General features: G+C 44.7%; 1 protein-coding gene across 2 annotated transcripts in view; it reads right to left on the bottom strand.

Moving 5' to 3' along the window:
• The window catches only part of Rk (G-protein coupled receptor rickets), a 35,587-nt gene extending 20,264 nt beyond the window's left edge, over positions 1–15,323 (bottom strand). For both annotated transcript variants that reach the window (XM_078194417.1, XM_078194418.1), the window contains exon 1: positions 14,727–15,323. In XM_078194417.1, coding sequence (XP_078050543.1) covers positions 14,727–14,932 — 206 coding nt within the window. In that variant the 5' untranslated portion in view covers positions 14,933–15,323. The remainder of the gene's footprint in view (positions 1–14,726) is intronic.
• Positions 15,324–15,629: the final 306 nt, after the last annotated feature.

Genomic DNA, 15,629 nt, shown 5'->3' with positions numbered 1-15,629 from the left:
CTCTAATCTATCCTATTTTATTTTACTTTATTTTATCGGACGAATTTAAAGCCACGCTCTGCTCTTTAAATGAAAATGAGATAAATAACGAGGAAGACTGAAGTAGAGAACAACCTATGGAAAATAACCTTTCCGCGTTTAATTCGTGTTTGTTGAAAGAACGGAAGAGATGTTCTCCTCGTCAACCGGTTTCCCGAACACTTCAATTTGCATGAGGAGATCTCTAATCTGGAACGAGTAGCATGACTCGGAGTTAATACGCGGCGCAAGATGTAGAACGCTGATCCGTGTCTCTTCGTTTAAAGAAAGCGTACACCCGCGTGGCTCCCGTGTTATAAACGACGATAAAATTAAATGAAAACGTCGCGTTCGCGATAAACGTACGATAAAATGGAAGAAACTGTTCGCTGAAACTGTATTTAATAAAACGACGTTCGAAGCCTTCCGCCATTTCTATTATAATCGAAGAGATTATCGTATACACGTATTTTACACAGTCGCAAGTTACTATAAATATTGTAATAAATTATAATAAATTCTATGTTATACATTTTTATCAGGAGATTTTTGTCAGTCGCTTCTACGGTATAAAATTGCATGTAGAATCAGCGTAAAAGTCGCTTCAGGATTTAATCGGGCGGCTAAAAGCCGACAGATCCCGCGCTCGCGACAATAAAAATCGCAGCCGGCAACAACGGAACATCGAAGCGCGAGTCGGTGAATTCTAGGAATTTTTCCGGGAACTTGCGAGACGCGTGATATCTTAAGATTATTTAATAATCTGGTAATGGAAAATAGCTGAGGTAATGTTGAAACCTCGTTCATTCTTAATATAACCTTTAATTTCGATATAAATATCAAGAGTGTCTTAAAAATGTTTAATAATATAAAAATGGGACACCCGAGGTCATTTCAAGCAACTTTGTCCTTTACAAAAATGTTCTCCGAGGCATCGTTAACGAGTTATTAAAGAAAAACAGTCGCCAATAAGAGGCGAGCACTGTCAGCGCTAGCCTCCTCGCGTCGACGGTCCTCGTCCCTCATTGGTCAACGTTTTTCGTTAATAACTCTTCAACGCTGCTACAGAGAAAATTGTCGTAAAGGAACAAGTTGCTTAAAACAACCTCGGCTACCTTCCACTAACATACAAAATTTTTTCGAACACCCTGTATACCGGGTACACGAACACCGACCATTCCTAATATTTTATCCAGCCGTGCTTTCCGTTTTCGGCGGCCGGGAAACGTGACAAGTGTTCGTCCCCGACGTTATCACGAGTTAGAGCCGCGTTAAAAAGGGGGAGGAGGGGGGGGGGGGTGGAAGCGAGAGAGCCGCCTCCCCCGCGTGTCTGTCGGCTCCAGACGCGGTTCGCGCCGCTTGCGGAATTGCTCCGAGGCGTTTCGTCCGCTTCAATTACCTCGCGTCGTCGCGATACCTATTCTCAGATGCGAAATTTCCCAGACGAGAGAAGCAGCCTCGGGGAACATTCAGTTCGTGACTTCTCGCGGAAAGTCCCGAGAGCCATCCGGCCAATCGCACCCGGAACGATGGACGAAGATTGCTCGGCGTTTCGTTGGAATTCTACTATTTCAATCTTCGCGCCAGCCTTCTCGCAATATTTTTCCCCGACGGGGATGCCTTTCAACTATACAGCCTGAAAGTTTCATTTAAAAATTCGTACAATTGACCAAGTTACGCGACAATAAATGGCGGCCTTGCCGGAGCGCGCGGTCGACCTTCCTCAAAATCGCATTCGAATTTCGGTGAAACGTTCAATCTTTAAAGGGGAATTTTTTTATTATTTTTCTTTAATAAAGTCATCTTTAAACTAATTATCCTGAAAGTTTCATTGAGAAATCGGCAAGTTCGACGAAGCAGTGCGAAAAATCGCGCGATTCGACAACGCTGGTAGAAATCACGTTCGTCATCGGTCTCCCGGAATTTCGTGCAATTTTCCCCGAAGATCGTCGAAACAGATAAAAAATAATCCGCAGGAATATTCACCGGCACGGGCCGCCGATGTTCCTCGTCGCTTAACGGAATCGCGAAACGTTGCAGTTTTCCCGGAGCGATGCAATTTTTTTCGCGCAACGAGCCTCGCGGAACGCGTCAACGGGGGTGGGTTTTAGTACGCGACACGTCGAACGGCGACCTCGCGATTTTTCCTCGGCGTCGCCGGGTCGAAAACGCGCGGGTCGTTAAGCTCAGTGGCTCATAATTATCCATGCACGGCATCGGTGCATCCATTCTCATGCGCTACCAGCTGCGACGAAATTTTAATTGCAGCGAAGCTTCGCGGAGCTCGATTCCCGCGTCGACGAGTCGCCGTCAATTTCTCTTTCTGTCTTTCTTTATTCTTCTCTCTCTCTCTCTCTCTCTGTCTCTCTCCGTTCCTCTTTACCCCGTTCGCGTTCCTGTTTCGGGTCAAAAGGCTTGCTCCCGTTCGGGGGGCCGAGATTAGCAGGTAACGAGACGTGCACAGGTACGAATTAAAACACGATTGTTACCGTCGAGGGCTCGACGAGAGCGAGAGGACCCTTCCGCGAAACAAAAAAAGCACTGAAGAACCCTGGAGACGATGCAGCGAAATGTTATCCAAAGGGAAACTCTTTCCGGCTAGAGAAACGCGCGAATCGCAGCGACGCGCGTCGAGTCGCATGCAAATGCATTATCGGATAGAAATGTGCGGCTAAAGGGATCTTTGTAACTCCCGCCCGTATTGAAACGATCGTCCTATCATTTTCATAAATTATTCCTATCGAAATGGTCGTCGTCTCGTTTTCATTAATTATTCCCACCGATATGATCGCGTCCAATTTGCATAAATTAATCCCGGGCGAAACGATCGTCCAATTTTCATGAATTATTTCTATCGGTAGGATTGTTTCGTTTTACGACATAATGTTTCGTTACCTCCAACCTTCTATTGTTAATTCCATAGCGTGTAAAGAATTTGTCGAGCATTATACGTTTTCATTTAATTATATCAGTATAATAACTGTTTATTCGACTTTGATTTATTCGATCGCAGAACGCGAAAGCCACTTAGATATTTTCGTACTTGAATAATTTAACACGGACAGCAAGATTTTAATTAGCTGCGAGAACAGACGAGCCGTTCATTCTCGAACTATTAATATTAAATAAATAAGTAATATACTGAGAAGTGAATAAAATAAATTTGAATGTTGTATCGTTCGTTTTACATAAGAATGGAAACGAATGCTACAGCAGTCACGTCCGGGACCGTGTTAACCCAGTTACAAATAACGCAACACTGTTTCCAAGCGAATCAAATGTTTTCAACGTTCTGTACTTCGTCCGATTATTTTTCTCCATAAACGTATAAAATCCTCAATCGAATAATTGCAAGCTAAAAAAATGGCGTATTTTTATTACGTTTAATAATCGACCGAATCACTGTGATAATTTTTCAAGTATTTTTACAAATAGTAATAAATATCTTATTGGAAATGGGTGTTTAAATACATTTAAACTAAGTTCTTTTCTATGCAGATGCTTCTTTACGACTGACCGTGGCCTTTCCGGAACCCCGAAAAAAAAACTCCGGTCCCTCGTAATTCGAAACTGTTATGCTTGTGCCTCGCAAGGTCAAGCACTTATACGAGGTGTATAATTTCCTATCTTAATTTCCATCGCTTCTAAGAACATTGATTTGTTTTTGTCCATGCACAAATATCGTATTGTGGGTAATACGTAATATTCCAATATATCTCTGTTCGATTTAGATCGTCCCTGCCATGAACGGGCGCGACACAGGGATCCAAGAATCATAAGCGAAGAACGAGATCTCGTTTCGAATGCACAACAGGAGAGAATTTTCGAATGTAACAGACGGGGGGTGGGAACAGCTGTTTCGCGTCGCGACAGGCTCGGGAACCCGTGTCTCGTAGGTGTTCCGTTTGTGGGCCAGCGTCATTTAATAAAAATATACCGAACCGACCCGCCGCGCGTACCGAAGACGAAACATAGAAGAACGAAGTTGGAAGTTATGCGAGTCACGCGCGCGACGTGAATCACGCGCGGGTTGGATGACGTTGCCCGGTTGTGAAAGTAAAATTCTAGCGAGCGGACAGTTGCCAAATTCGATTCATTTGCTTGCGAGCCCGCGGAAAAGGAACATATTTCGACATTCCGTCGTTATCTGATCGCGGGAACGATTCCGAGACCGTCCGGCACATACCCGTGTCCTCGAGATCGCTGTTATTATGTAGTTATATAATATTTATATAATAATAATCGCGGCTGCTAAAATATCAATTCATAATCGCGCGAAACGACGTCGACGCGTACCCATAAAACGTCGCGGGAATGAGACTCGTCGCAAGGGTTGCTTCGAGGCGCTGTAAACTCGCGAGAAAAAATCGCAGCCGCGATTCGCTTTTTTTCAATTAAAGGGGAAGAATTGAACTTTCTTTCCGCGTAAACGGCATTGCCGAGAAAAATTTTTCAGAGTTCGTGGAACTCGTTGAAATTCGTCTTTTTTTAATAGGGCGAATAGTGTGGCATAGCGTAAAGTGTTGCAGAAATGATCCTAGCATTTAAAGGATTACAGTGACGAGAATCTATTAGACTTAAAATCGAGAAATATAGTCTTAAAGCAGAGGTTCGGAGCTTTGATTTAAAAATAGAGTCGTCGTCCTAAGACGATTTTTCGCGGAGTTATCGTCGATGAAAGATAGCCAATTTTTCTTACATGTTCGAACGAAATCAATTTCGCCAGGATTTACCCTTTGTTAAGGGTTGATTCACGGCACTCGAAGCGTTAATAGTTATTTGAATACGACTATACAGTTGTAAATTCTTGATTTTTAACGGAGGTGAACCGCTTCGTATTCGCATGGCGACAGAAATTATAAATATTCGCTCCCGACGGAAATTCGATTTTCTGCGAGGATCCGCGCGCGCGGCGAACACCGAACGTTCGGATATCGAACTCGATCCCCGGTCTCGCTGTCTGAAAACCGTCGCCGTGGGGTACGGACACGGCCGGCGACTATGCAAAAATCAATTTCGAAGAGGTGGGCTCTCCGCGAATACCGCGCTAGATTCCATCCGTGTGACGAATCGCAATATGGGTCGGAACGAATGTGGACCCACGGCTTGCCGAAACCCAGAGGCCGGGAGAGTATCTCGGAATGCGATAGAAGGACGGGGCGAAAGAGACCGAGAACCGGGGAGAGAGGGAGAGAGGGGGGGAAGGTGGGAGGAGGACAGCGCGGATTAAAAAACAAAAAGGTCCGTCGCGGCTCGTCGACGACGAATTCTGCATTCTTCGTTGGTAATTCTGCGTCGCGGCGACGGGGACATTGTGGCCGAAAGAATCCCCCCCCCCCCCCCTCTCTCCCCCTCTCTCTCTCTCTCTTTCTTTCTCTCTGTTTCATTCTCTCTTTAGAGAGAGAGGCTCCGCCAATCGAGACACCGTAATCCGGAAATATTCGTGTCACATCTGCACCGGATACATCACTTTCCTCTCGAGGGCACGCGCATCCTCCGCGAGCCCGCATAATAACCGTCGCCCCATCGGCGAGAGAGCACGTGCTCGGCCCCGATTATGCACCGTGCACAGTAACCGTAAACGACCGCCGCCGTTAACTTCTTTTTTTTTTCGCGATCGTCCCGTTAGCACCGTTATCTCTGAAACCGATATTCAATTTTTATCTTCCTTCCGGCTCGCTGGCGGGGCTCTTCCCCGAACATTTCCAGCAGATGCTCCAGCGGGCTTTTCGATCCGCGAACGATCGACTTCGAGCGTCGTCTTTCTGCGATCTGGTTTTTAGATGTCGTCGTTGAATCGCTCGTCTTGGAAATCTCGTCGGCAGGAACTTTTGGAGGTCTTTGGTGAAATTTTTGAGATATTTGCAAGGTGTTGGGGTTCTGGAAAAATTTTAGAGAATCTTTAGAAAAGTTCAGAGATTTTTGGGGAAATGTTAGAGATTTTTGGAAAATTTTAGAGATTTTTGGAAAATGTTAGAGCTTTTTGAAATCATGTTAGAGCTTTTTGAGATCATGTTAAAGCTTTTTGGAAAATGTTAGAGCTTTTTGAAATAATGTTAGAGCTTTTTGGAAAAGTGTTGCAGCCTTCTGAAAAATATTAGAGCCATCTGAAAAGTATTAGAGCCTTCTAAAAAATTTTAGAGCCTTCTGAAAACTGTTAAACCCTTCTAAAAAATTTCAGAGCTTCCAAAGAGAGTCGACAGGCTTTAAAAAATGTTTTAGAGTCTCTGGAACAATTTTAGAGGCATTAAAAAAATCCTCTAACATCGAGAAAAATTGTACAACATTGGGAAAAATTCTAGATACCGTCCAACATACTAATTCAATTGCTCCGTGTCTGATAAAAATTATTATAGCTCCCTGGACAATTAATATTCAGAACAATGGACTGGAACGACGTATTAGATCGTTAAAAAGGATAATAACGGGATAGTGGATGGAATAAAGGCTACCGATGGAAGGATCTGATAGTCATCGGCGAGTTAGTGGTGCAACACGGAGAAAGGTATCCACGCGTTACGTCGATCGATTATGCGTAACATGAAAGTGCCCGCCCCGAAGGCGTTATGAAATTAACCGTGTCCGTGACAGTACGTGATTCTTCATCGGCAAGTGGTTGATACTCGTTGCTAGGTTCTACCTCATTCTTGGCAGTCGACGCTGTAACTCGACGTCATGTTCCGCGTAGACACGAACAATTTATAAATCGTTGTCCTTTGCTTTTTAAAATATTCGGAAATGTTCGAAAAAAGCTTGGAGACCACAGGACAAATTTAGAATCATTTAGAGCAAATGGTAGATCACTGGAGAAATTCTAGAATAATTATAGGACGATCATAGTCCGCTGGAGAAATTCTAGAATTATTCTAAGACGATCATAGTCCGCTGGAAAAATTCTAGAATTATTCTAAGACGATCGTGGTCCGCTGGAAAAATTCTAGAATTATTCTGAGACGATCATAGTCCGCTGGAAAAATTCTACAATTCTCGTAGAACGATCATGGTCCGCTGGAAAAATTGCAGGACCTCCGCAACAGGAGTTCTACGGCTCCAAGAAAGACATCCAATTCCGGAAGATAAAGAGAACGATCAACCAGTGGTTAGGACAGTTTACAATCTCTTCGCTCCTCTTTTCGCGGGAATCTCGCGAGCGTCGCAGAAACTTCGTTAGATCGTCGGCGGAGTGTCCCGGACAGTGGATGTGTACGAGCAACTTCGGAAGCTGCGATGCAATTAAGAAAGTTCGGGTAATCGAAAGACTGAAAGGACTCGCCTCCCTGGAAGTCGATAGATTCGATGAAATTTTCCGGGAGTCCTCGGTAAGAGGGCGAGCCACGGGGATTCGCCCGCAGGCGGATTGAATTTTCGCCGGTGGGCCGCGAAAGCGAAAGCTTGTTTCCGGTCGAGACGGGACTCGTTTCGATCGGCCGGGAAAAATAAACCGATAAAAATGAATCGTCCGGACCCGCTCGCCGGACAGAAAATAGAAGACAGAGCGCCACGGATTGGGAAATACGCAGTGATTCTCAATTGATCGATCGTGCTCGGAATAGACCGCGATGTAGAAGGCTCGCGCGGATTTCGTAGACGACGGAAAATTCTTATATAATAGCAGAAGCCATGCGCTTAACTATATTGTACCATTTCCGTAAATTATTTTAGTAAATATCTTAATAAATGAAAATATTCCAAGACGAAGCAGAATTAAAGTACCGATAAATTTATTTTAATTATTTTAATTATTTTAATTATTCCGATCAGTTTTGAGATTAATTATTTATTAGCTATTTGTTCGCGTGATCGATGCAAGAAAATCCGCAAGTCTCGCGGAATTAATTACGGTCGAATAGAAGGCGATTCTATGCGCGTTCCCTGCCAAAGGCAACATTGAATTCTCCAAAGATTCTCGCGGACGTTAGACGCGAAATGGAGAACTTTTCTTGCGAAAGGGATTGGCCGGTCTCCAGGAGGATGCAATGCACTGCGCCGCGAAATAATAGCGACGTAACGTTCGTGGCAAACTTATGTCGGAAGATCGGCGCTAATTTGAACTCTTCGCCGCCTGGAAGAGTCATTTAAAGTCACATTTAATCAAATTTTGAAGCAGCAGGTATTTCTTTATTAAAAATATAAAATATTGAAACGTTGGAGATGAATAGAAGATGGAAATAAATACAATAAATAATTAGACTATGGGAATAACAGTTTGTGTATCGACCCTCTAAATTGCTCGATTTGGCTGATAAAAATGCGAGGAGGAGAAACGCGAATTGGAGGAACCGCGATCAGGCGACGAGGAGAGAGAGAGATTTTCCGCGCGGACCACCGGGTGTCCATTCCTGGCAATCGTTTCGCGATCAACAGTTTGCTCCATTTATTACGTAAAGACAGCTGTACATCAGCGCTTTCAACGACCGATATCTCACCGGGCGCGACACGATTAATCTCCGCCGCTTCGAGAAAAATAAATCACGTCGCTTTAAAAGCACCGCTGCTGCACGCCGCAACATCCAAAATATTTATAGAAAAGCCCCGTGCGCCACCGGGGTCCTCCCCCCGTTCACGGACGGCGAGAGAACCGTGGCGCGACGCGAAGCGCGCACACACATGCTCGAGAGAAACACTTTCATTCATCCTTTCGTCGAACGATCGTAAAGCTTTCTCGTTAATTACTCCAATTTGATCAGGCCGTACGTTCGAATTGTACCGCGGGGCTTTACTCGCGTCGAGCTCGCTTAGAATTCCCATTAATCACGGTTTCTCTCTCTCTCTCTCTCTCGTAGTCGTTCCGCGTTCTACGTGTTTTTAGACGCGTTACAGTATTCACAGCCGACGCGCGATTTTTCTGCGACCGAAGCGAACTTCTCCAGACGTTCTACAATGTTTTCTGATGGATTCGGAGATTTATCTGAATTTTTATAGTTTTCGAAGGGATCCCAAATGGTTTCGAAGGCTTGGAAAATTCTCGGAGGCTGTGGAAAATTTCCAGAGGCTCTAGAAATTATCCAGACTCTCCGGGAAACTCTCAGAGACCTCTAAAAAATTCTAAGGCTCTCTAGAAAATTTTCCTTAAGGGCTAGAAATTTTTCAAAATCTCTAAAAATTATCCAGAAACTCACAGAGACCTCTAAAAAATTCTCAGGGGCTCTAAAATATTTCCAGAACCTCTAAAATTTATTCAGAGACTCTAGAAGACTTCCAGAAACCTCTAAAAAATCCCAGGCTCTCTAGAAAATTTTCCTTAAGAGCTAGAAATTTTTCAAAATCTCTAAAAATTATCCAGAAACTCCAGATACTCACAGAGACCTCTAAAAAATTCTCAGGGGCTCTAAAAAATTTCGAGAAGCTCTAAAATTTATCCAGAGACTCTAGAAGACTCCCAGAAACCTCTAAAAAAATCCCAGGGTCTCTAGAAAATTTTCCTCGAGCTCCAGAATTTTTTCAGAAGCTCTAAAACGTTCCCAGAAACTGTAGAAATGTTCCACAAGCTATACAAATGTTCCAAGGACTCTAAAAATGTTCCAAAGGCTCTAAAAATGATCCCAAGTCTTCTCAGAGTATCCACGTTTATTTCGGACTAATCGCAATCCAATTAAAACTGTCGAAAATTTTCCCAAACTCTCCAGAATTTTCTCGGTGATCCTAGAACTCGTCCGGTCGTTCTACGATCTTTACGGAGATCCTGAAACGATACCAAAGTACCTGCGCCTATCCAGGGTGCTTGGAATCGTTCAGGAAATGCACGCGAAATCTTTTAGAGACGATGGAAAACAGAATCGCGAACGAAAGGAAAGATATCCTAGAGGCAGAGTGGGTTCCTAGTAACGCTCGCGGGTTCCGTGCAAGTGCCGATGACGTAGCGACCTACATACCTACCTACGAGAGACCGATCCTTCTCGTGTCGAAGACAGCCGATACTTTATCGGACGTCATTTAGGATCGAGGGAACAATGGAATTTATGTGGAAGCTGGTCCCGTGGAATTCCTCGTGGGTACATCGCGAGCTGCGTAAACGAGGATCTCGTCTTCCCGCGACTTCCTCGAACGGTTTGCTCGTCTGACTCGCCTCGCTCCCACGCTCGATGATGCTTTCGAAGGATCGCGATCAATTTTACCCCGAGGAGAGAGGATCGAGACGCGGCAGAGTATCGTCTGGAAACGCGAAACCGGGACGCGACGGCAGGAGGGAAAACTTTTGAAAAGGAGGAGCAATTTATCTGTTCGCCGGCGCGGAGGATCCGCTGATTAATCGACGGCTCCGCGCGCGCGGATTAATTCACGGTGCTCCGTTGTCTCGATACGAGAGGGAAACGGAATCGCGTCGAATTATCGGGCGACGTTATCGTTTCACGGCGGCTCGTACCATCGATCCGGAAACCGCCCGTCGGCTCTAAATGACCGATTTGTTTCGCCGTTTATTTAGCCACTCTCGCTGGAAGAACCTAAATCACGCGAGCAAACGCCCGAGATATGCCAAGGAATCAAAAACAGTCGGTTTGCCCGCGTCGAACGTGTATAATTATCGTTCAATTACGTCTGGAATGTGTTTGCAATTCGGCGAGCAGGAATTTTCGCTAAACAACGTGTACATATTTCCTGTACATATTTCCTACAATTCCACGCGTTGGATCTTGTTAAGCTTTGTTTATAAAACTGAGCGTTTGTTAAAGTCTGCTATGACTGTTGATGGAGATAGGAAACGCGAAACGACGAAGTAATCGCAGATGGAGAAATAACATCTTCCGAAACGGTCTAACAATTTTTCAACATAACATATTTTTCAAACATAACCTAACAATTTTTCATTCCGTTCTGGTCATTCTCGTTTCATTTTCTGGTTATTATTTCATTTTCTGGTTATTATTTCATTCTCCGGTTATTATTTCATTCTACGGCTATTATTTCATTCCGCGGCTATCGAAAAACATTGCGTAAATATCGACGTTACCATCGAAAGCTCGCGCGGCCCCGATGCTTGCGTATAATGGAGCCGCGGGCATGATTTAATGCGTGCCGCGGCGGCACCGGTGACTTGAATGCGCGGTAATGGCACAAGCGCGGCGCGGCCGAGGTATTAATGCGAGCTTTATTGCATGTTTGTTACTAAAATTTCGCAGCCTTGAACTGTAAACACCGCTCACCGAGAAAAGCCAGTTAAAACAGGAGAAGCTTGTTTCTAGGCGCTATCAATAACTTCTCCGTGAGAACACGGTACTTTTCCCGAACGGAATCGTATAAAACGCGAATATTGCCCGACGAATCTAGGACACGATTCTCTCGGGGAGATTCTCCGTCCCGGGGAAATCGTGCTTCTCGTTTTCCCTTCGATAATTTCATGCCATTCCCGATCATTTATCCTTCGACTGAGTGTAGAAATATTGGAACAGATCGTTTGATATTTTTATTTAAACGACGGATTATTATATCCTCGCGATAACGAGGACTATGCTCGCAGGCTTCGTCGCTGTCTAAGCAACGTGTCTGACAACGTACAGTCTAATACTACTGGTGCAGCACTGCCGGCTGCAGCTAGTTACGTGCACGGTTCTACCATAGGATTATGCGAGCGTGTAATACACTTTCTACAGAATTTAAGAAATTTAAATAAAATGTTGCAGGACCCTTGAGAAAAATTGTGGAATGTTTGATTATGTTGCGGGACCTTTAAATAAAATTGTACAACATTCGATAATATTGTAAGACCCTTCAAAAATTGTAGAACGACGAACAATGTTACGAGACCCTTGAGAAAAATTGTAAAACGTTTGATAATGTTGTGAGATCTTTAAATAAAATTTTGGAGCGTTGAAAAAAATTATCTGACAAATTCTAGACACTCTGCGCAGCCTAAAAATCCTCTAAAATATGAAATTCAATTTCCACGTCTAAAAGTATAAGACTCCACATCTCAATCATCGCCGCGAGTATATTATTTCTGAGCCGAGAGGCTGAGTTTGTCGAATTAAATCGAGGCATAAACAATTTCTACGATCTCTAAGTATAATCTCTGGAAAGCGATATTCAAAAGCGTCCCTCTAGGTAGCCTCGAGGCAATCATCGCCCCATAAATCGTTGATTTCGACGGCAACGGCGGACGTTTACCGTCGCAATAATGATAAAACCGCCACGCGGATCTAAGTCATCGGTACGATCATTCCTTTGGGCGCGATTTACGAGGCTCCTTGGGATATAACCCGGCGACCGCCGGTCGTACAATTATAGTTAACCCTTACAGTTTTAGCTCGAGGCTCGCCGGACCGAGCCGTAACGCCGATTTTATTATAATATGAATTTATCGTCGCGATCCCCTCGCCTAGAAGCGACGGGCTTTTTCCGGTGAAGGGGAGAAGCTGCTGAAAATATTGTAGGTAGATTGAAGAATGCAAATTTTGAAAGAGCGAAATTTAATGCAACTGAATTATCTGTGATCACGGTAGAAATATAGTTGACTGAAATTGCAGAGTAACAAACAATTTTTATTTCGCGGAAAAATTCTACCTTATCGGACAAGTCGAGATCGGCAAAGAAATGCTAATGAAAATATTAAATTCTCTTTTTTTTCGTGTTGGTCTTTTGCGCGCTACTTGCACAGAGAGAGAGAGAGAGAGAGAGAGAGAGAGAGAGCGCAGTAGTACGGCATTAGGAAAAGATCGACGAGAGAGTAAGAGCGAAGATCGATGGTTTCCCCGAGTGCCCGTACGAAAACTACGGGGGCAAGTGTCCCGCGGAATACTTTCGGATGGAATCCAGGCCAGAAAAAAGTTGCGGATCGGTCTCGTCTGTCGCGGCCGTTTTTCCCGGCATTCCATCAGCCCGTACGGCGTAAAACAACGTACATGCTCTTTTGCTCTATGCCGGCTATGCTTTCCGATAGGTGGTTCCGCCGTGTCACGGCTACGCCGGGATCGTCTCTGTTTTCTACGTGACACGCAAGTCAACCGGCGATTCCCCACACGCATTCACACGACGCTGATGCTTAGGCGATTTTTTACGGTGCCGTCGCGCGAGAAAGCATTTTCTGGGCCACTAGAAATGTCGAGCGATACAGCGGAGGATTCGGTTTTGCCAAGGATTTCACCCGGCCAACAGCGTCGGGATTTTTTCGTGAATGCTTTTTGGCTCGCCGCTCGCGATCGTTAATTTATTTCAATAATTACCGTATTTTTTCTATAATAATAGCTTTTTCTATGATAATTTAACCAGTAACGATCCAAAAGAAATGTCCGCTAGTGATTATTCTGTAATTCTTAATCATTAAGCATCGTATCAACTCTTAATAGTCATCAGTAATCGTTGTGCTATTACAATTGTTATCATATCTATAAGTATCGTTTCAAATCGCTAGTGGACACCTAATCGTTATTACATAATCATTAGCGACTACCAGTAACCGCTATTAATTAACCATTCACAGGCAATTAACTCTCCTTGGTGATTAGCACTGACGACCTCTAGCTACCGGTAACTGTTTTACAGTTTTTCCTCCGTTGCTCTAATTTCGGCGAATTTACAATGTAAAATTCACAATGAAATAACAGCGTACATTTATAAAGACAAAGTCGAGTGGTCGATGCGGTTCTTATTAGCGAAGAAATTCTGCGACGGCGAGTGCTCGAAGGCCTCGAAGACTTTCAAGCCTTTTAAATACTTCATGACCGAACTTTAAAGGACCTTCACATGACTAAACCGCTTGAAAACTGCCTACAGAGGCAGAGAAGAAGAAAGAGAGAGAGACAGAGAAGGAGAGAGAGAGAGAGAGAGAATAATTCAGAGTGTGCGTCATTAACTTTCGATGCAACGAAAATTATACTTTCTAAACGGCTATTCAGTGCGTTGTTACGCGGTCGTAAATCACAGAGCAGCTCACGTGCCGATACGCGAACTATAATTACACCTGTGATAACTGGAATTAATATGCCGTCGCGCGATTCCTAAATGGATTAAACGCGTTAAATACGCGATCCGCCGATCGCGTGACTAATCCGCTCGGAGATCCCGCGCATTTTCTAACCTACACCGAATAGTACAATAAATATACGAGATTCAAGTAAACGATCGAAAACAAGGGACAAGCAGCCTTATAATATTAATTTACGACATTAATTGTATTAAATGGTACATACAGGCTACCTGACGGTCTAATTCTACGCAAAAAAACAACAAACGCCAAAGTACGGTTTGGAGAAGTGTACCCCACGTTTGCGGAATCAAACAAACGAAACGGTTTGATTCACGAGAGGCTCGCGCGCCGCCTCCATTCATCGTTCCTGGAACGAGATACATAATACACAGTGGCCGAACATCGATAGATTAATCTTATTTTCGTGGTGCAACGTGTTTCGTTGAATGACCTACGAACGTACCTTACCGGCCAGTACGTCCTCTATTCTGTCCTCTGTGACTTCTGTTTACAGGTGGAACGTTGCGGAATAGATAAAAAATTGGAAGAACACGGGATGAAAATTTCTAGAACGTGTAACATTCCAACCATGTTCTGATTTATCCAATATCGTGTACAATCCTACCCTGCAATAACGTTGTACATTATTTCCAGTAAAATTAACCGCGTTGATTTCAAGTACGACAGTCGAATCGATTTCAGGTTTCAAGATTTTAATGAGAAGTCTAACGAGAAGCTATTAAAGCGATACTATCGTTATTTCGGCCACTGTAATTTGTCGAGAGAGACTGTCAGAGCGTGTACTCACAGTTTGGTGATATTCGCCAGCGAGACGACCGGGTCCAGTGGCTGCCGGATGGAGTGGAATCCGGCTCCCCGGCAAACAAATTCTCGTCCATCGGCGGTGACGTTGCAGGGATCGTGCGAGGATCCGGGCTGCTCCTCGGCGGAGCATACACGGCAGAAGAACATCGCGAAAAGGACAACGGCGACGGCGGTGTACTGCGTGCACATGCCGGCCAGCTTGCTAGCCCTTTTCCTGGCGCCCGGAGTCGCCGCACGCCGCGCCCAGGACACGTACGTTACCGCACTTCACCGCATTCTAATCAGTGACACGATCGCGAGAGATGAGACTGCTTTCGCACAACAGCCGCGTCTCTGCCAGTTCCCTGCGGAGCTTGCACGGAAGCTCGAGAACCACACTCGCACCCTTCGACTGGCTACCAGCGACTGAACCACGCGACACGGATTGCGTTCACCGACTGACAGCCCGGCGCTACGTGCCAGACCGCGTTGATTCGCCCTCTCCCTCTCGCCGTCGCAGGATCGCCGCCCCGGAGCCAATCAACTTTCTCCGTATACCGATATGCCGTGTCGGTAATAGACTCTCGCGGCGATCTGCAGAACGCGGGATCCGTGCCGTCCTGCCGTATATAGAGATACGATCGGTCCTTTTCCTTTCAACCTGTCCGCCGCGATACAGCGGCCGATCGTTTCTTTGACCGACTTGGAAATCACCTAACGTTCATTCAAATGTATGAACTTTTAACGAGCAATTTACTCTAAGGTTTTTTTCGTTCGGTAATTCATCGATTTGATAAGTTCTCGTCGATGATAGTACCGTGCTTTAATGTCGAAACTGTGTCGAGATTTTATCACGACCAGGCAGCGAATACCCTCGATTTGGTTAATGCGATAGGTGATGTCTATT

Source organism: Augochlora pura, chromosome 11 (genome assembly GCF_028453695.1).
Source record: "Augochlora pura isolate Apur16 chromosome 11, APUR_v2.2.1, whole genome shotgun sequence".
Lineage (NCBI taxonomy): Eukaryota > Metazoa > Arthropoda > Insecta > Hymenoptera > Halictidae > Augochlora > Augochlora pura.
The sequence above is the reverse complement of the archived record's forward strand: the minus strand, read 5'-3'. Positions and strand labels throughout refer to the sequence as shown.